General features: G+C 40.1%; 1 protein-coding gene across 1 annotated transcript; it reads right to left on the reverse strand.

The window, feature by feature from the left end:
- Positions 1-1,806: 1,806 nt before the first annotated feature.
- Positions 1,807-21,567, reverse strand: LOC146484041 (uncharacterized). The gene is made up of 15 exons (XM_085105368.1): positions 20,739-21,567; positions 17,108-17,338; positions 16,126-16,358; positions 15,707-15,964; positions 15,036-15,354; positions 12,697-13,759; positions 11,907-12,096; positions 11,447-11,568; positions 10,055-10,253; positions 9,313-9,462; positions 8,888-9,073; positions 8,024-8,184; positions 7,345-7,471; positions 6,330-6,403; positions 1,807-5,981 (listed from the first exon to the last, which is right to left on the reverse strand). Exons 1-15 carry the CDS (start codon positions 21,205-21,207, stop codon positions 3,017-3,019), a joined length of 6,747 nt encoding a protein of 2,248 aa, XP_084961494.1. The 5' UTR covers positions 21,208-21,567; the 3' UTR covers positions 1,807-3,016.

Genomic DNA, 21,567 nt, shown 5'->3' on the forward strand with positions numbered 1-21,567 from the left:
ATTTTAGAGGTCAGGTCTGAAAACGGGTGTGAAAAATGGCATGTTTAGGTCTGAAATAGGGTCGGGATTTGAAGACCCGGGCGGCACACCCCCACCAGGAATTCCGAGAAGTACCCCCCCCCCCCCCGGGTCCGGCGCCTTAATCTACTGGGCTTGCTAATCAAAATACGAAAGCTTAGCGACAAGATCATACCAACGCAGACTTTTTTTATGAAGAATTTCCTCAACTCTACCTGGAGAGAGAGTATTAAGCAACTTTGAGAAAACCACTCAACCTAACCATTGTTCGCCTCCCGCGGAAAAGTTCTTTGGCTTGTCACGATTCAAAGAACGTTTGCATAGGTAGGCTGCGAGCAGTCTCTGTTTTGCTCGAGAACTCGCGGGGAAAAACGCAAGATATACGAAAGATGAACGCTACTCGCGGCTTTGCCGCTCGCTCGCGCGCGCGACTCGCCCTCGAATGTCGTACTCGGCTCAGCTTTTTGCATATTCTCGAGCAAAAGAGAGACTGCTCGCAGTCCACTGCGTGGGAGGCTAGACCATTGTATCCGGATTCTTAATTACTCTGATTACATCCGCAGTAACAACGAAGCAGCCGCTTGCATCCCCTAGAAAATTTATAAACACTTTGATATGAAAGCGGTAGATAAATGGTAACAAAAAAGAGGCAAAAAAAAAAAGGAAGTGAAACGGCCCTGCTATCTTCTGTGACATGCCGGTTCGTACAGACAGAGAAATCAAAGCCAATAAGCCTGGCATTATTCTGATAAGGTACAGGAGCATAAGTCATGCCTGCTGATTGACGATGGTGGTCATTTCTGTGGAGGGAAATACGTCTGTACAAAAGGAGCAAAAGTTATCCAAATGAGTAAGGTCTCAAAGATTTTAGGGAATAAAAAAATGTACCTGTAATCACTGGGGCACTCGGCCAAATTAAAAAGGGACTGCATGACAAATGCTGTTGTTTGAGTTCTAGGCGAAACATATCAGTTTTCATTTCGAAAAAAAGAACTAGCGCTAGCTTTGTTTCATGGTTTTTGTTCCCCGAAAATAACGACCCCCCGAAAGTAACGAGTCCCAAAGGCTGCTAATTCCGAAAGTAACGATGGTCGCCACTATTGGATCTTTACGGTAGTAGCATTCAGATGTATAAGCAAAGGAATTACTTCTTTCACAGCAGCGACTGTCCGGGGAGCCGGGGTGGTGGAGTGAACAGGCTCGAGTAGGTTTGAGGTGTATCACTGTGTCGACCAGGCCTCCAAATTTGCTACTCTGTCTAGAAATAGGCAATTTCCTTAATACCCCGTTCTAAAAATAACAACCTTTTTATTTTTAGTGACTAAATTTAGAAAGGTGATTGCTTTGTTTGTTCGACCGACACATCCGAAACACTACTAAAAGTTGATAGCCCGTCTCTACGAATAAGCCAAAATCGAGCTGATATTTTTAAAGGTTCCGAGTCTGAGGCCCTGCCAGGGTAAATTCCGACAAGGACAAACTATTTTCATTAAATTTCCGACAGCGACATGAAGCACTGACAAAACACCGACACGGGACATTTTAAAATTCAGACAAGCGACACGGGACCCCCCCCCCCCTCCCCCCTGGCAGGGCCTCGAGTCTGTACAATATTACACCCTGCGGAGCTCTAGAAAACTACCCGAGCAAGGATGCCTCGTTCCGGCTAGATCAGGAGTCGCAAAAAACCCCGAGCCCGGCATTGGACAGCAGATACCCGTATAGGCCATGCGTGGAAAAGTCCCAAATTGAATGAACCTGTTGCTCAGTACCATATACGTTTAAAACGGTTTTCAACTGTTTTGTATGGCTTTATTAAAATTGTTTCTCTTTTAAAACTTAAGATCTTTTGAAATAAAAAACTACAGGATGTACAAGGTAACGTTTTCCCAAACTAAAGACTGGCGCACATGTCCGTCAGTAGTGATAATCATCAGCAACACCCAAATTTAAAACTGAGAAATATTGCAAATTTCATTCATCAAAAATTTAAAACAAGGAGCAGCAAAACAAAGTACTGCTCTGATTTGTCGCACGCAAGAGTTTTATCGACCAAGCTCAAACAGCACAACAACATACATTATCACGCAAAATGACTTATACCGAGGTATTTTTGTGCAGTTTGTGACTATGGGGGAAAAGCAGAGATGAGCAAGGAATATTAGAATTCAAACAACAACAATAGGCCTTATCACGGTTTTCGACGCCATTTTGACGAGTAGGCAAACACGTCTGAAATAACAGTGTTTGTATGGAAATCCGATGTCAAATAATTTTCAAAAAACATCGCTTCTGAAAAACTCATGAATTGGAAACTTTTAGCACTAGTAAAAGGATTTTAAGAAAAAAATTTGGAGGGATGTAGCTGTGCCAGAAAGCGTCCAGTCGTGTTTTGTCTGTATTTTTTTCCCGCGAACTATTTTTAGTAGCACGGCTGGTTCGCTATAGAGACAAATGTATGAAAAATTCAAAACACGACTGGACGCTTTCTAGCACAGCTACATCCCTCCAATTTTTTTCTTAAAATCCTTTTACTAGTGCTAAAAGTTTCCAATTCATGAATTTTTCAGAAGCGATGTTTTATGAAAGTTATTTGACATCGGATTTCCATACAAACACTGTTATTTCAGACGTGTTTGCCTACTCGTCAAAATGGTGTCGAAAACCGTGATAAGGCCTATTCGAAAAAGTTATAAAATACATAGCAAAACATGGCATTTTTCTTCAAATTGAATTTTAGTTATTTCGGAAAAATGAGTGGATACCCCTAAGTTTCGTTTTAGATTCCAATAGCCCTTGCTAATTTCTGCTTTTCCCGAAAAGCAATAAACCGCGTAAAAAAATATATTTGTTTTAGAAAGCACCGTCTTATAGGAAATCGAGTTCCTCGGGCAATCCCGAGATGCGCAGAGAGTATGTATTCTGAAGGATTTCAATATCATGAGGCTGTGAGTAGCAGGTGTCAATGTTAATTGTACTCAAAAGCGTCCCTTCAGGTTCATTCATCATACTCCCCGGGAAACTGCTCTAAAGATCCAACGCTGCCTGCACTTGTCCGTTTCTCCAAATCATAGGAACCTTTTCGTTTGGTAAAACGCAGTTGAAATGGGCTTATCTTGATAGGAGAGCGATTCTTTTCTTTGCCAACGTTGTTTTCAAGTTTTTCACCGTCCGTTTTTGGTTCTGCTGGGATTCCATTATGAAGGCGCGCATCTTGGGCAGTTTTGGTTGGAATAATTCCGTTTGTATTCTCGTCAAATTCTGCTTCATTATCCTCAGGCACTACATCTAGCTGCTCATTTGACACCTCAAACGATTTCCTTCTCCGATGATTGAATCGGAAATGTCGACGCTTTGGAGATTTATCCTCGGAACCTTTCGTAGCTGTGTGAGTCACGTTGGGCTTTTCAAACGTTTCTTTCTTGTTCTTGACGAGATTGCCATCATTTCGATTCTTAATTTGCAAGATACTTCTCCTTTTGTTAGCGGGCTTTGATTTCGGTTGTGAAACAGCTGCCTCTAATATAAGCTGTTTACGCTCTTCTAGTGAAAGAGAAACCTCCTCTTTTCTGGCTAATCTTTCTTTGGATTGTTGTTTGCCAATGTCCAGTAATGTCATCTTACGATCGCTGGGCTGGGATTGAGTGCAATCTGTTTTCGCGCTCTCTGCCACATCTGGATTCCCGTCTTCTTTAATGCGAGAGTCTGTGTCATCAACGCATTCATCTTCTTCAACATTTAGAGGCTGCTCGCTATCATGATCAAGTGTACGAAGCTTGGAGTCACTAGGAAGCTGTTGTTTTGGCTGTGGTAACTCGACTTCATTTTCACCGTCGGTACCATTGCTAACATCTCCGTTTGGTTGTAGTGAGATAATACCGTATCGAGATACAATTTCCTTTGATACCTTGACGAATTCGTCATGATTTTCAACCAGAATTACATCATTATTATCGAGGTCTGCCAAAAGAGTTTCGTTGTGTTGGCTTACATCTTCAGACTCCCAAATGACACTTTCCGGGACAGTCTCTTCTATAGACTTAGCTTTATCGTTTTTCGCTTGATCGCTAAAGCTTGTAGTTTTATTTTGTTCTTGAAGCACCTGGTTACTTAACGTCAGTTTCTCAATCCCAGACGCAACCTTGGTGTTCACAGTGTTTGGTTCAATTTCAACGTGACGTTCTTCCTGAGGAGCTTTGGAAAGGTCACTCAACGTCAAATTCTCAATCTCAGGCGCAACCTCACTGTTCACAACATTTTGTTTTGTTTCAACGTGGTGTTCTTCCTGAGAAACTTTGGAAATCCTGAGTTCCTCACCTGTTTTGTTCTCCTCTGTGGATGACTTTCTTCTTTGTTGTTTGGAATTACTTGTTAAGGATGCGCGCTTCTTTTTATTTCCAGAATTCTGTCTTGCAGGCTGAATACGTTTTCGTTCCACATTCCTTGTCCTTGGTGGATTCTTCTCGTCTTCACTGCCCGAGGATCGTCCAAGTCTCGTTTTGGGTTGACTTCTTCTCGTGGCCTTGATACCGTTTTCCTGAAGATCTAAGCTCTTTGATTTCAACACCACATGTCTTGTTCTGGGCCTGTCCATATCAACACTTTTGGATTTGGAAGCAGGTCGTTTCCCGGCCGGCAGTCTTGCGCCAACGGAAGACTGCTGTTTGATGGAGACAATTCCTTTTCGATTGGTGGTTTCTGAAAGACGAGAGTTATTTAGTTCCCTTTGGCGCTGTGCACGTGTTTTGACTGAGCTTTCCTGTCGATCTGTTGCAGTTTTTGGGACGGCCTTCGAGGTATTTTGTCGAGATTCTGAAGCCATCTTTTCTAGCGGTTTCCTGTCACTTGTTATCGAAGCCACATCGACGCTTTTTGCTTTAGTAACTCTTTCACGATTCAGGTGGCCATTGGTCATGGAGCTTTGGTTGGGTTTTTCAACAGAATCTAAACTCTTTGTTTTCCCAAGCTTTTTTGCTGTCTTTCTGGTAGGGTGAATTGGAGGTTTTAAAGCATTCTTATGACCTACGTCTGCTTTGCAAAGATTGTAACCTTTCTCAGTTGTAATATTATCGTTCCCACCCTCAGAAGATGATTCGCTAGTGTTGTCCTGGATTATTGAGTTCAGTGTTTCACACAAAGCTTCTAGTTCTTCATCCTTGTATTCATCCGCAATCGTTTCTGTAACTTTTCCATTCTTTGATTCTTTCTTCTCCTCTTTCTCCAAATCTGATTCTCTTTCTGAATCAGTGGAGCTGCCTAAGGTATCCAACATATTTCCCAGTACAGAAGACAGCTGTTCTGCTTCCTCCATCACTGCCTCGCGAGGTGATCGCACTGCATGGCGGTCTGGATACTGCTTAGCACTCAGTGTATCATTCTTAGAGACATTAGCAACTTCTTCGTCAGCAAGCGAACTGATGCTGCGCTGTTCATGCTTCTTATCACTTGAAGCAGTTTCCAGGTTAATAGGGTCCTCCATGACTAGATCACAAGCTGTTTCTTTTTCGATGACACCCCGCTGAGAGAATCTCCTTATGATTGATGAGAAAGGTTGAGTATGCTCATCAGCGTTTTGAGGTGAAGCGTAAAGGGCGTTTTCACTCACAGAACGACGTAAGTTGCTGACAGGCTTGTTGTGCTTTTCTTCTTCCAAAGGTTTAAGAAGCTTCTGGAATTTATTTCTTCTGTGTTTAGAATCCTTCAGTGGAGAAGTGCATTCTTCATCTGTTCTGCTAAATTTATTTACCTCGTCCATTGATACCGTTCTACGCAAAAACGTTGATTTTGCGTTCATCTCGCCACTTGGCCTCCTGGACTTAAAAGAACTGGATCGCGAAGAAACCAAAGCTTCTTTCAGCTCTAGTATCTTTTCTGCCAAGTCTGACGAGCCAGCTCTTTGCAGGTTTGGACGAATTCCCTTTCCTGCGTCATTTTGTTCTTGCAACTTTTTCTCGTCCGCGATGCTAAGAGAAACGAGAAAACAGAACTATAATACTCAATCCAGAATTCTGCAATGTAAGTATACTTTCATCCCCTTAACACCCATGGGCTACTAGACCAACCTACTACAGGCGACGTTTTGATGTGCACAAAAGTAATCTTCTGGATAGCGGGGTGCGAGACGGAACCCTTATTTCGATGCCGGAACATCCACGAAAGAACCATCAGTAAATGAAATGAAAAATACATCAAAATATCATCTATATGAACTGTGGAAAAAAGATTTAAAATATGAAAGTTCATCGCAGTTATGTACGTTGATAAACAAAGCCTGAAAGAATTCAGTGAGGCGTTTGGTCACCATAACCTACCTGAGGTACTTGTTCAGTGACAGCAAAGGTCCCTCTGTCTGCTTGGATAATGGAAAGATAACGAAGCTTCCAACCTGTAACAAGAGCAAACAAAATTTGTTTTACGTTTCCTTTTTTGACTTGGTAAGCATGGAAGATTAGTTCGTTCTTAATGAAGGGAATTTTGCTTTTACTTGACTGAGCTCAAACCACAAGGAATAGCAGAAACAATGGCGTGGGATAATTGGCTATGTTTCAAAGCATATAACGGCCATTTTTATGCGAAAGTTAACAGTTAAATGTAATCAGTTCGTAATCTGACTTTAGCCTAGTAAAGGGGATGTTCACCTATCGTCAAAGCCTCGGAACAGACATTCAAGCCAGTTTGATTGTTCCTCTTCTCCAGATATGGACAATATAACCGACAACCAATTACACGCCTCTTCTATACGTACTGAAAAGGTAGGTAGGGAATTGAACCTCTCATCTCCAGGTATTGCGAAAGTAATAGTTTAACTTTGCGTGATAACGAAGGGGTATAGTCAAATGCTGTAACAACGAGGAAACGACAGAGGTGTTTCTTCGCAGGCAAATAATTCATTTATTGTTGCAACTGATATGGGAAGTTTGCTTTTTGTTAAGCGCCATAGTTCTTAGCCGGGCCCGTTTAAGCTGTTTCAACATTTGCTTCAACATGCATTCAACAGTCGGGGGCGTTTGAACAGGTCGTTCAACATCGTTGAAAGCGTAAAAAAATGTTGAAAGCTTGTTGAAAGTGTGTTGAATCAAAATTAAATTGGTTTAAAATTTCATTCAACATTAATTCAACATTTTCTTTGTTCTTGAAAACGTTGAATGGCGTTGACTGAACCGTTCGAACGCTCCGTTCATCCAACATTCGTTCAACTTTTGTTGAATGAAAGTTGGGCAAATGTTAAAACCGTTTAAACGGGCCTTTACATGTAAACCTATGAGCTTATATTCGGACTTTGGTGGGAAGGGGGGATTTTCGAAAGCTCACAGAACAGTTATTTACCTCTGTCCATCCACATGCTATCATGAATAACTTGGCGTTTCTCACTGCCCACACATGCTTTCTAAATTTTACTCTTCCTTTAAAAATCCTATGGTACTTTTCTTCGTTCGGGTGCTTCTGTATTTGTCTGTAGATATCAATTATACCTTATTAGGCAAGTGCACTTAACCTCCGAACACATCTCAAACACTTGAAGGGAAAAACTTATTATTGGAAAAGGCGAGACTTGAACTGAGACGCGCACAAATATTTCATCAGTTACTGCATAATTACAGATTGTGCAACATTATTCAAATGAAACGGGTTTCTGTTTGAGAAAATGATCACCTGTAAATTTCTTAAGTATTTTTGGTCGTAAACAGAGTTAACTGTTTTGCAGCTAGACTTTATAGTTGCAGGGCGATTTAATGGCATCCGCTAAGGATTAAAACTGAGTTAGCCAAGAGTTTTGTTTCGTTTTGGCTTACATGTATGAAAATTCGCCTGCAGCACGCCAGAAAGTGGTTAATGTATGTCCAAAGTTGCATTGCCGTTTGATCGTCGTTTGAGCATAAGTTTTAAGGAGCCTTCAACGCTCGAGTACTTCCCTTTCAAAATTCTTTTCTTGATTCCCAAATTATTAAGTCATAGTACTCTCTCCCGTTATAAAAAATAAAGTCAAAATAATCCGCTTCCTTACTTGAACAGACTCATCATGTATTTAATGGATTCCCATGCTTTCTGAGCTGTTGTGTTGTTCAGCAGGTTCGTCAGTTTCTCTTCCATCAGTTCAGATGGTAACACGGAAGAGAGGCGCCTCGTTTGAGAAGATTTTGTTGAGGGAAGGAGCTTCTCTGTCACCTGTAAGAAAACGAAAATTGTCCTATGACCACTGGCTAATGGCACCCAGTTTAATCAAACGCTGCCTCTGCACGTGCAAGAGTTTTCTAGGTTACAACAGGTTACAACCTAAAAAAAATCTCCGCTTTATGGAAATATAAGAAAACAAACGTCCTGATCTTCCATCAATGATCAAACTGAAGAATTACATCCAAAAGGTGTACATGTATTTCTAAAGAGCGAAAGTCACAAAGCGATCTTATCAATATTTTTCCATTATTTTTTTCTACCTGTAAGACTGTTATCTCCATTGACCAATAATTAAAAAGAAAAATTACAAATTAAAGATGATCCAGGCATCACGATAAATAGAACATGAGATGGGAATAAGTTTTTAAAGGCATAATTCAGTTTTGATCTACTTTGTAAAAAGACTGAAGTTGTAGAAAGTGTAGATAAAGACTTCGCGTTAGAAGGTCGCGCGTAAACTGCGGGCATTTCGCAATCTAGTATGTAAATTGTCCATTTCATTTCACCTGACGTTCACTGAGAACTCTTATTCTTTGTCTACTCAGAAATTTTGCTTTTATTTGTTCACGGAAATGCATAAATGTCAAAACAAATTATTACTATTTATATAATTTCAAGAGTAGTGTCTCATGATCTGGCATTGAGCTGAACTTCTAAAATTCACTTTTCCCATGCATATCGCCTGGATGCCTACCTTTTCGTTAGAATTGATTGAATTACTGAGAGCTCCTTTATCGTTCTCCTTGTTCTCTTCACTTGTCTCTGTCACTACAGCGATCGCTGTTTTTTGCCGAATCGATGAACTAGCTTCTTTGACAACATGCTTGTTCTCCGGAACGGAAGCGGTCTCTTCTGTTGATTTGCCATCTATGGAATCAGTCTTAAATCAAACAAACAGAACGTGGATAAGCATTTCAAAAAGTAGCTACAGTTGTAGCTTGCAAATCATTGCTTTTGTATTTTAAACAAAAGAAAGTATCCAGCGTCGCGAATATTTGTGATAGTCTTCAGATATCCCATAGTAACCACGCAATTAGCAATAACAACATTCAATTACTTTGAGAAAACTAATTTAAAGATGAGACAGGAAAAATGGATTTTTGCATTTGAAATACGTACTTCTTTGTCTTCGCTATTTTCCTTGATTTTTGTTACAGCGGCAATCGGCGTTTTTTGCCAAATGGGAGAATTGAAGTCTACAGTCGGTTTTCCGTCCGGCGAAGAAGAATCTTTGTTAGTTTGAGGAGCGTCATCTGGATAATCCTGCAGCTTTAAAACGAGGAATACAAACGTCAGTTTCATGAACGATAAACTGAAAGTCCACATAAATGATCTTCATGTGTTCACTTTGAAATTGAATAGTTTTTGCTTGGCGCTCTCTCTCTAACAGTGAGATTAGACACTGAGAGTGGATTACTGAACACGAAAGCATTCAAAAAGCGCCATCTCGACGGAGGTGACTGTATAAAAAAGTCATTTGTTCAAAGCGTACCCATTGGTTAAATAACAAATTTGCCAACCTTGTCCGTATTTTTCTAGTGCTTCCGCAAGTAAAAAGCCCTAAATTCCATTTTGCAATAGACGAAACAGTATTCACGACATCCCCGAGTGTTTCTCTCAGTCACAGAATCAAACGTTAGAGCCACTTCTCGATAGCATTAGCTATAGCTGCTCGATAGCTTTAAACACGGCGGTTGGTAACACTTTGGGTTTTTTTCCACAGGACCACATGATCGCGACTCAGTGCGAGGTATAGTTCAGATGACTGTGAAGATGTCCCTCCGATAGCTGTGTAAAGTTTTGAGGACTTTATTTAACTTTCTGTTGAATAAAACTGATGGATTCTATTCCAAGCTATTACCTTGATCTTTAACCTTTCCAATGAAGGCGAGCTGCTCAAATGCCTTTCGTTTTTCTTCATCTGCAAGTTCTTTCTCTTCTCCGTTGGCGGAGTGGGTTTCACGTCAAATGAGTCGTTCTGGTTCTCTGAATAGTTCTCGTTTCCATCCTGTACCTCGTCGCTGTTAAGCCTCCGCGGTTTTTCTTCAGGTCCATCGACACTTTAAAACAATGAATGAAGAGTAAGTAATTTGTGTCAAAAAATAGCACACGCACTTGCTGTGGCCGCAAGATGTCGCCGACTATTCGGAGACTCTTACTATTTTGATTGAACTCCGTCGGTTCGCATGACTGCGCACTACGTTAATGAAATATTAACGACATACTAATGTGTATACAGTCGACTCCCGATAACTCGAACCCTCGCTAACTCGAACCTCCCGCTAACTCGAACCAATTTTCCTTTCCTTTCAGGTCATTTTCTATATAATTTTACCCTCGATAACTCGAACTCCCGCTAACTCGAACCTTTTTCAATTTCCCTTGAAGGTTCGAGTTATCGGGAGTCGACTGTAGCTGGATTGCAATAGACAGTATGGAACGTTTAAGCCATGTCCGTAGGCGAGTATTTTTGGAGCGGTCATGTAGAATCCATGGCCCGCGGCGAATTCGCAATTGAAGGCGCAGCATGTGACGTGAATGGACAGGTAGTGCGATGACAAAAAATCATATTGCCTTTCTGGCCCCAGTTGTTCACTTGAAGAGCGGATAATTTTATCCACTGGATAAGTCGGTATCCCGCAGATGAAATGTGTGCAAGATTTCCCGATAGCCCCATCATTTGTGGATAGGGTACAATGGAACCTCTCCTTACGGACACCTCTTTATTACGGACAGTTCACTTGGTCCCTGAGAGACCGAAATCCGTATAAAGCCTACTTCTCTAAAACGGACACCTCTATAATACGGACACTTTATTCCTGTCCCCTTGGTGTCCGTAATAGAGAGGTTCGACTGTAGAAGCGTATGTCAAATTTAAGTGTGGGATTGTGTGGAAAACTTGTCAAAAGTGTAGTTGGAGTACATTTGCTCCGCTGGATAATCACTTATCCAGTGGATAAAGTTATCCGCTCTTTGAACTACTAGGCCCAGGTGTCCTAAACTTTGACTGACTGGTACTGGTCCGAGTGTAAATTTTTCATCCACCATAAGAGATTTTAGTAAAAAACGCAGGTGGTTTATGGAAGTGTTGGGAGCATCACTTTTCAATTGAAAAGTAAGAGAAAGTAGACTTTCAGTATCAAATCCAACGGCGAAGCGATTTTCCATAGAAACCCAGAATCGTTTCATCTCTGCACATTTAAGCTTTTAATTACATAAAAATGTCAATTATTCTTTGCTTATCTCGTCATACCAATCCCGAGGCCTTTTCAAGGGAGTTACATCTCCATTCACTGTGTTTATCAAAGGTTTCATTTCGTTTAACGTGTTATATCGCTGTACAACATCACGAACGCGACCACTACTTCTTGCAAGCTGAAAGAAACAAGAAACGGGCGATATTTGTCAGCAGATTGAATGAAACCAGTCTCGCCTGAACTATTTGGATTAAGCGCCATCTGTAGCTCTCAGATAAGCACAGTCTTCATGTAATCATCATTCTCACGGCCTAAGGTAACCAGACGCAAACAATGAGTAAAGTAGGCAGCGTTTTATTAGGTCTACTTTCAACTTAAAAAAACTGCGTAAAATCAACGGGATTTTATTGTGTTAAGGCATCAACCTGTTATCTGAAAAACGTGATATTTCAAATAAGGTAACCGGGCGCTTAAAAACGAAAACACGGTAAATTTCAAACTTAAGTTTCTTCTTACCCATGATCCCGTTCTGTCCAGTTTCTTGGGCATCAAGCCGTCAATCAAAAGAGGCGTTGCCATTAGCAGCATTGCAGCTTCTCGAACCACTGACGACACACTATGTTCCTGCGCCTTGTCGTTCTCTTTGTCTAATTCAGGACTGAGTTTGGAAAGTACAGGCATTGCTCGCCTAGCTGACGGGGATATCCTACGAGAAAAGAGACACCGCAACTATCAATACTGAAACTCCTCGTCCATTAAAGGGGAAATATCATGCTGTCATTTCAAAACCCAAAAATGTTTGTCTGTCAGCAGAAACAACAAAATAATTGTCAAATTTGTTATAAACTATCACCCCAGTGCAATAAAACTGTCGATTAGTGCCTCTGGCCAGAGACAGAGTAGGTCGAAACTTGAAAAATGTTAGGCTAATGTTTTTCAAGTTCTCGCATTTTTGTTTCCAAAATGTGCTAGAACAGATCACGAGTTGTTCCTTTCAAGAATTGAGTTGATTTCTTTCCACTCGTCGTTCAAGAATTATTTGGCTGCTGATTGAAGGTCTTATTTCATCATTTTTAACAGACGATATCAAAAACCCAATGATACTTCCCCTTTAAGTTCGAAACAGGAGTCCATGGCCCGGAGCCTCTTTCTCTTAATATACTAAGCCTTGTACTCAACCCTTCCCCGAGTAGATTTATTTTTAGAACTGGTCTCATGGGACATTTCGAACTCCCACAGCCCAGCCTGTCCTCCACCGTATGTTTGTATTTCTAGAGAAATGAACATTATGGGAAAAAAAACTTACTTGGCTATCTCATCCAGCAGAGCTTGCTTCTTGGATTTCTTGTTGGCTGGTGTAGTTGGTGCTTTCTTGTTAAGCAGATTGTTTGCTTGTTCCCTTTTCTTTATTTCCTCTTCTGTTTTCTTCCTCGCTTTCTCTTCTTCTTCTTTCTTTTTCTTTTCTTCTTCATGCTTCCTTTTCTCATCATCCTTCTTTTTCCTTTCTTCTTCTTTCCTTTTCTTCTCCTCTTCTCTGTGCTTCTTTTTCTCGTCTTCTTTCTTGATCTTCTGCCTTTCTTCTACTTCCCTTTCTTCGTCATTATTCTTCCTTTTCATTGCCCCTTCTTTCTCCCGAATCTTCGAGTCCAGCGCCTTTCCTGAAGCCTGGTCGTTGTTTGAAATCCCATTGCCGATAGCCCTTGCCTCCATTTCCCTAATGATGTCCCGAGTCGATCTACGGGTGTAGTGCTCCCGCGAAAACGATCCCGCGGGACGCCTCCTCCAAGAGTCTTCTCTCACGAAGTCCGAGGGTGCCCCAGCTTTCTCGTTCTCTTCTCTTGCTTTCACATTAATCAGTTTGCATTCTTTATCAGAGTAATATTCGGCGTCCTCGTTTGCTTTGCGTTTAGGTTTACTCTTCCCAAACCCAAAAAACCCTCTCTTCTTCCGAATTAGGTCATCCTTTGGATTATCCAGATTCTCTTTTGATAAAGTCCTTTTTCTTGCTGACTTTTTTCTTTTGCCTTTTAGTTCGTCGCCTGAGCTACCTACAGTAGAGCTTCTTCCCCGAACCGTCACTGGACTCGCTTTAGGATCAATTCGCACCCGTCTCGGTTTTTTCTCGAAGACGTCGTCTTCACTTTCCGCCGAACTTAACATTGTGTGTGCTCGTGTTCTGCCGTCTAGGGGCACAGAGCGCGTAGATGAAAGTGGTTTGTGTGGACCCAAATTTTCCACGCTTGAACCTGAAGTTGATCTTATTCTTCCAATATCAAATTCCGCAGCTACATGAGAACTCGCTCGCCCACGCTTACGTCCTTTCGATGAAGTAAACTTCGCCCCTGTGCTGATTCTCCTTCGGCGAGAAGCTATAAAATAAAAAGTAAAACTTTTTAAAGAATGTTATGGCTACTAAAATTCTTCACAGAGATAACGGGATTTTTTTCGCGATGATTACGTTGTAGTATGCAGTACAAGCCTATTTTAAGCCGGTGAACAAAGCACTAAATATTCCTCGGGCGCTGAACAAACTGAATTAACAAAATGCTTAGTCAGCGCTCGCCCAACACATGCGCCAGGCTAGTTGTCAAAAAATACAAATCTCTAAATGACAGAAGGGAATTTCCTTGAATTTCTCCTTGAATAAACGTTTTCAGATTGCCTTATGCCTATCCTGCGATCTCCACTAATGTGGTATTTCTGAAAACAGAGTTTTGGCGCCAAAAACTAAGGTATTTCGTCCACGCTGAAGTTGCTTACATTATTTCTGTATCTCATGGGGGGTTTTGACTGAAACGGAATCTCTTTCCCTTTTGGGTCACCAATAACTAGCGTGTGCGCAGCTGGTGAAATACCCCTCAGCTTAATGCCACTGCGTTTACGAAAAATTCCGTTTTGCTTTTCCCACACCAGAACAGGGTAAAACTACGTTTTCAAAAACATCCACTTTGGTAGTCTAAAAGGACCAAAACGGAAAAACGTTCGTTTTCAAAAAAAAAAAAAAAATAGTAACAATGCATGGATTATTGTTTCAATTTAGGGAGCTTGTGCATTAATTTTTGAAAGGGCGTCTGATAAGGAGCGCTCCACCAAATGTATAATATAAGGTCAGTAGCTTATTTCCGAGTTGCTGTGAGCCTCAATATGAAAGCAAGGCTTATTTCATGAATCACACATTTTCTTTTGTTATTCAACATCCTTTATTTAACTTACATCCTTCATGAATATTAAACTAACTGAAACGAGGGATTTATACAGATAAATCCCTCATTTACATTAGCAGTACTGCGAGAAACGCACACATCAGGTTGCTTCTATTGTTTTCCGTTTCTCACCTAAGTGTGACGGTACTAATTAGCCGGCGTTTGTCCCCTTGAACAAAGGATCGCTATTCATGAAATAAGTCAGATAAATACCTCGAACGTCGGTATTAATCCATATACATCCCTCGGGTCGTATATGGATTAATACCTCCGTTCTCGGTATTTATCTCTTACTAAGTGCAAAGCTTTTGATATGAAAGTTAGGTTTGTTTGCACATGAATGAAAACTAATTTTCAATCAATTTTGCACTTAGCCTCGCTTTCGTAATGAGGTTCAAAGCATCTCGGACCTATTATACATCTAACACCCAATACAAATTACCTTTGTTGTTGACAGTTGTTTGTGGGCTGCCGATACTAAAGTCGGCATTAACAGCATCATCAGTCTCATACAGATGGTAGACCTCACGGATCCTCTTGTGTGTAATTTGTAGATAACGTGAGCTAGGATTAATGGTGTACTTAGCGTGATCTTTGTGTAGATTCTCCGCACTGGTGCCAGACAGCAGGCGATAGATGTTCTCTCGCTCACTGAGAATTTGAAGTGGAGGTTTGTCCTGCGCAAATGAGCGGATCATCCATGCCGCATCCAGCGCGCTCAAAACACCACGGGCGCAACCAGATCCTGTGGGCCAGAATGGCTGACGGATGGAAAATCATGATGTTAGATACGAGGTTGATTTTAGCTGTAGCATAATCAACCCCAAGCCTAGCTTATTTAAATGAGCTCTGTTGCACGAAGTGCTTTAAAATGAAAGATAACAAAATTACGAACTCTCTGAGATCACATGTGCTCAAGATCAAGTGCGGTAGAGAACAAGAGTTTCATAATTTATTTTTGTTTTCTAATGAAAATTTGAGCGCAGATTCAAATTCTTCGAATGCATGTGAGATCACTACTGGAATGCACACGAGAGTTTTGGAACAAATGAGACCAACAGATCGAATTTTACTTTGAAATGTTCTCAACGACGGGGATTCAACACATCTCACCTCCAATAAGCTGTCTCCAACAAGGCCAACTAACAGCTTACTTCCTTTCCGCTCTATGATCCTAGCAGCATGTTCAGCTTTCTTGATTGAAGTGAAGTCAAACGCAGCAATGTCCGGCTGTTTGTTACCTACAATCTTAAGTTCTAAGTTCGTCAGCGTTCCTTTGGTAGCGTATTTAACCACGTCGGTTACGTATTCCAGTAGTTTGGAATGGTCGATGTTACAAGGAGCCAGAAGTTTGGCCGGTTGCCCAAGGTCCTGCGTAAAGAATATTTTCAGTTACAGACTGTTTTAAAAAGACATCAAACATCGTTCTGATGATTCTTTCCCGGTGTGCTTGGGTAATTGCGTTACGAAACACAGATTATTTTAATAATCTGTAAAACACGTGGCCGATATAAAAAAAATACGTTTTGTACCTCTTTCAGCGCACCTCTTTTCAGTAAGCTTGCCTTCCCTGCCGTCATTACAAAGTAATGGGTTTCGTCTTTGTAGTATACAATATTCTCAAGTTTTATTCCCTTCTGAGCATGAAGAACATCGAAAAACTGCGGGTTAAACTGGTAAGCAATTCCACTGATTTCTTCCACGTTGGCTTCTTCTTCGGTTCCATGGTTGACAAAGTTAGCTGTGATCCCAATAGCTAGAGTGCCTAAGAGTGAAAGAAAAAAAGAGAGAGAGACAGAATTTAAGACTTGGAAAATGTTTAAACCCTGGAGTCTCTACCCTGCCTAGAAAGTCGACGTTGAATTATTGGTGGCTTCGGTTGAAGTCTCCGAGATATCCTAAGCAATAGTCATCCCAGTTCACATGAGTTCACAGTTACAAAATTTTGCCCTTAAAAAAAAAAACAAAACAAAAACAAACGACTAACAGTTATAGGGACCATGCGTGCGTTTCTCAAACTCACGGAAAGATTTTGGAGCTGAAAAACCATTTAACCTGCACAACAGTCACTACCAGAGATTCAATTTTTGATAATTTTGAAAGGAAACACATAAGTTTTCGTTGATTGAGAAACACACAAGTTCTGTTTGTTTTTTTATTTTGTTTTCTTTTGCTTTTTTGAGAAATTGCCAAACAACTGATAACAGTTTGTTCCTCCCAGATGAAATCCCTTAATATTTTATTCTCGAACAATTTGATAGAAGCTAGGAGTGCGGTCCGTATTGCAAAATTCGGACTCTTCAGGGGTGCTGCATGCAATGTTTGCTCTTAAGTCTTTGTCTCAGGGGCTTAGCTACAAGTCTCTGCACACTACTGTTTCCGATAACTTGGTAAGTTCACCAGCACATCTCAGCCAAAACGTAAAACGAATGCCCCTTACGAGGTACAAGCTACACCCAAGGGAAACCCCTTTTAACAACTGAACAAAACCTGATACAATGTTAATTTCGTTACCTCTCATTTCAATCTGTTGAAATCCAGGAATAACGTTCTTTTTTCCATCAGCTCCAATAAGCACATCAAATTCATACGTACTGACGGGGTGGGTGTTGGGGGACACTTTGCATTTCCATCCGTCCTCTACTGAGTTAGGCTCGATCACGTCTTCAAACGTGACCCCTGTGTACAGTTTGGCGCCAAAAATGAGTGCAGCTTTGAGAAGGATGGCTTGAAGTCGGCGAATGCCTGGAAGTAGTGAAAAAATGTTCATGAATGAAGACACCTACCAAAACGCTTTGCCAGTTGGAAGGTTTACTTAAAAATTGCTGTAAAAAAACAACAACACCGATGTAACGAAAACAAGAAATATAGAGCCTTCTTGTGTTGTTGTATGAAAAAACTCAGGGGCGCCCAACCGTTCATTTCTCTGAATATCTGTTTATATGTAAAATTTTGTTTTAGTTGTAAAGAAAATCTTAATTTTTCTTCTACAGAATGCCAGCTCAAAAAACTTCGTACCACTGCGAAAAGAAATTGCTTTCGTTTTCGTTTGAAGGGTTAATATGTCATTAAAACTGCGCGAAGATAAGTCAGCTAGCATTTTCGTAAAGCCAAGAACAGCTAGTACAATAAAATTCCGTTCCCAAACGTTTTCTGCGACTTATTTTTTCAGCTAAAGCATCGAAACAGATCATACTGCATTAGCTTACACAAATTTAAATCTTAAAAAAGATCATAAAACGATCTGGGAACGCAGAAAATTTGCTTGAATGTCCTCGTTGGATACGCGTACAAATATTATCACAGCCTACCCACGATCTGTCTACCTACACATACGATACAAGGGCCCAGTTGGTCAAAGCCCGATTAACCTAATCCTGGGTTAACGTGAACTTTGATTCGAGTACAGTATTTACTAATCCATAAGGATTCGTCCAAAAGATTTTGTCCTTAAGTTTTGCCTTAGACTTTTCTTTCCCATTAGCTTAAAATGAGCCTTTAAAATCATTTTTAATGAATGAGATGAAAACCTCGGTTAACTTTTAATCGTGGATTAGCGTTAATCGGCTTTCGAACAACTGGGACCAGATGTTTGTGAATAGACTACTGTTACCGCTGAAAATGCAATCAACGAGGACAACAGTGGGCCTTTAAATTTCTCCGCTTCTACCTTAAAAACATTGTTATCTAAAAATAGCTTGCTCACTCGGAAAAACTGATCTTTGCTTATGTTATGTCTATATATGAAGTTGTTATGTCGTTAATTGTTACTATTTGTAAATATTGCATTGATATTTTGATAGCCTAGACTGCATGAAACTAAGACGATTTTAGTTCTTTTTTCTGAAAACATAACAATACTGAAAATTTCAAACATTTTCTGTGAAGTGTTAATTTCCATTTGAAGCAAGAACTTGCTAGCACTTTTACAAACACGAAGAAGGATTTTCCAATATACAGTATTTATTCAACAGTTTTTTAATAACGAAAATTCTAAATACAAAGGATCACATTCCCGGCTGCGGTGCCGTTTATAAGAGAACCTAAGCTAATTTAATCCTCCCTTAATTACTAAGATAAGCAAAAATGTTGCAAATACTGGTCAGGCAAAACCGATACAGTGAATAAAACACAACCAAGGTCACGGACTTTGTAAAATTTCCAGCGATTTCACCACTGTTTAACTCAAGTAACCAGCCTGCGTGTATCAAGGTTCTACACGAAAAAGAACTTTTTATTTTGTTTGTTTCAGAAATGTTGAACCAGGAAACGGCAAGTTAGCTTCGGACGTGCGTTTGAGGATTATCAACACGCAAGACGTGCGAAAGTCATCCGCGGACACGCACAACACGAACAAAATGAACGAATAAGGAGAAGGATGTTTTTGAACCTTCTAGGAAAATACTAAAGAAATGTTTCATATATCAAAATACGATGACCGATGTTCTGCAAGGAAAGCGAGCAGTGGAGTTGTTTTTATTTCGTCATATTGATTTAGTAGCCATATAAACATTGCAGACATAACATGGTACTTGGACCAATAACTTGAAGTCCTGGGTAATTTAATTAAAGTTTAAGAAAATATAGCGACCCTGATAGCGACAAAAAAATATTCGGCTGTAAGTAAGTAAAGTAAAGTAATAAAACGGGGAGTTCTTGCCCAGTCTCACGAGCCAGAGGCTCATGATATAGAATTGGAATTAGAAATATGGTTTTTTTTTTTTTTTTGGAGTCAAAATAATTAAAAAAAGAAAAAACAGACAAAAGAAACAAAAAAGGGGGACGAAAACAATTATGTTTTGCCTTGTCGTCGCAGAAACTGAATCAAATAAGACTGAATATTGCTTATGCAAATAGTAATTGGCTAAATTAAAGTACTATGATTCTTCGTTGTTATGCAGCTGAATTTATTGAAAATTAATTATTTTGAATCGTTGATCTAAATTTCAAACCCACAATTGTTTTTGAAAAAAAAAACCTCTGGAAAATTAGCTAAGAAGTGCGACTTTGTTCCGAGCGAGACACTGAATTTCGAAGAACGGTTTCAGTGATCGAATAAAAGCATGTTTCTTTTCTTCATTAAAGTTCTTTCTTTTCTCTGCATACACTTCCCGTCTATTGTTATTCATTCACAACAATATAATATGGCTTGAGGCTGAAATATCAAAAATAGGTTTGGAAGTTCCGCCTACGAGCTTTCTTAGGGAAATACCGAAAACGCTTTCTTGAACTGACGAATCCGGCAAGCTCTTCTCAGTGCTAAGTTCAGCTGATAATTTCCTTGAGGCTCAACGATTGAATTTGAATAAGTGCTGATTTGAACGCTGCGAGCCCACGCAAAACTGAACTTCTTGCCCGAGCTTGCAAATGAATTCACGTGTGGAGAATTGTAAAGATGTCATTGCTAAAAGTAAACCATTACATTTAAGATGTGATATCACTGTCATTTTAAAACCCTTCGCGATGAAATGTTTTTGGTGTTCGCAAAGGCATGATAAACAACCTCGATAGGTCCACAAAGCAAATCGACGTTTTTGAGGATTAGGTCGGCTTATCGTGTCTCTACGATCATCATCGACCGCCTTGCGGTGAACGTCGACTTATGGGCATTCAAAAATAATAACGCGCGAGTAAAGAACATTGAAAAGTAAACGTGACGGGGAAAAAATGGTTGTGGGTTTATTGAGTGGCAAATACATAAAAGCGTCAATGCTTTATAAGGATCATTAATATGGGCTTCAAATTGTCTCAGGATAATCAGAAATGTTTGTTTGCTTCATTTCAAACTACAAGCAGGAAATTTGTTATATATAAAGGAAGTTTAGACAAGCTATATCCCATAAACCTTTGTATATTTTCTAAACAGGCGTACAAGTCATGTTTTAGAAACGACATCAAGAAAATACCGATATTGTGTCATTATAAAACCCTTATCACGAACTTTAAAGGTCAGTAATTACTGTATCGTATGAGATATAGATGCTGCAATGAAAATAAAAACGCACTTATTCGACTACAAATAAATCAAATTTACAAATAAGGAAATCACGCAAACTTCAAGATAGTGAAGAAAATACTACCGGGTAAACCAACCAAAATCATTAGCAAAAATATTATGCAAGGACGGCATTTTAAATATACTTACTGATGTGATCGATGGAGCCAGAACAGAACTTCCCGTAGAATTTTTTCGCTCCAAGTGAACGAAAATCCGTGAGTAGAAACGGCCACAGGTGCAGAACATTATTCCGTACAAATGATTCTCTTTTCTCCACAATCACAACTTGTGCACCAAGCAAAGCAACTTCGATAGCTGTCCTGAGCCCAATAGGACCTGCTCCAATGACCAGTACTTGAATGTCTTCACATATTTTTCCTTTACCGTATTCCTTTTGATTGGCACGATAATCAAGCAGTTCCCACAGAGATTTACATCTCCAAGACTGCAACTTTCCCTTTAGTAAAGAATAAAACTGTCGCGGATTTTCGGCTTTGATTCCGAGAAGTTTAACTAGCCGTTGAAACGTGTGTGTTATTTCGGGGCACTCTTCGGAGTCCATAAACTTAAAGAACAAATCTTCGGCAGTTTCTTTGCTTGCGCCGGTATTTTCCATGTTAAGCTTGGTTTAGAAAGTAATCAAGTAGCTTTCATGCGGGTTTGAAATAAATGCGGCTCGGAAAATTAACAAAACCAAGACAACCGAACGCTTGTCGAGGTATTCAAAACACATCGCAACGGATAAAAATTTCAAATTCAGTTGCAAATATCGGATGTCACGTCTGTTTGTTCTCAGCAGCGGTCACTCAAGTGAAACATCTTTGTTTTCTCAAACAATTGACAGATGTCATCGTTGTTTGAAGAATTGTTTTGACCGCGAACAGGGTCACTGGATCCTTTTGTGACCAAGCTAAGAAATTTTATTACGATACAAAGTAGTCGGAGAAACGGATTTCCTGAATCCTACTTTGCTATT

Source organism: Pavona decussata, unplaced genomic scaffold (assembly GCF_977016875.1).
Source record: "Pavona decussata unplaced genomic scaffold, jaPavDecu1.1 SCAFFOLD_37, whole genome shotgun sequence".
Taxonomy (NCBI): domain Eukaryota; kingdom Metazoa; phylum Cnidaria; class Anthozoa; order Scleractinia; family Agariciidae; genus Pavona; species Pavona decussata.

Excerpts from the sequence above, each read along its gene's own strand:
- LOC146484041 (XM_085105368.1), bottom strand. The coding sequence starts at position 21,207 with ATGGAAAATACCGGCGCAAGCAAAGAAACTGCCGAAGATTTGTTCTTT. Across the intron at positions 12,097-12,696 it reads CTGCTGGATGAGATAGCCAA|GATATCCCCGTCAGCTAGGC; the intron begins GTAAGTTTTTTT and ends CTTTTCTCGTAG. Across the intron at positions 11,569-11,906 it reads TGGACAGAACGGGATCATGG|CTTGCAAGAAGTAGTGGTCG; the intron begins GTAAGAAGAAAC and ends TGTTTCTTTCAG.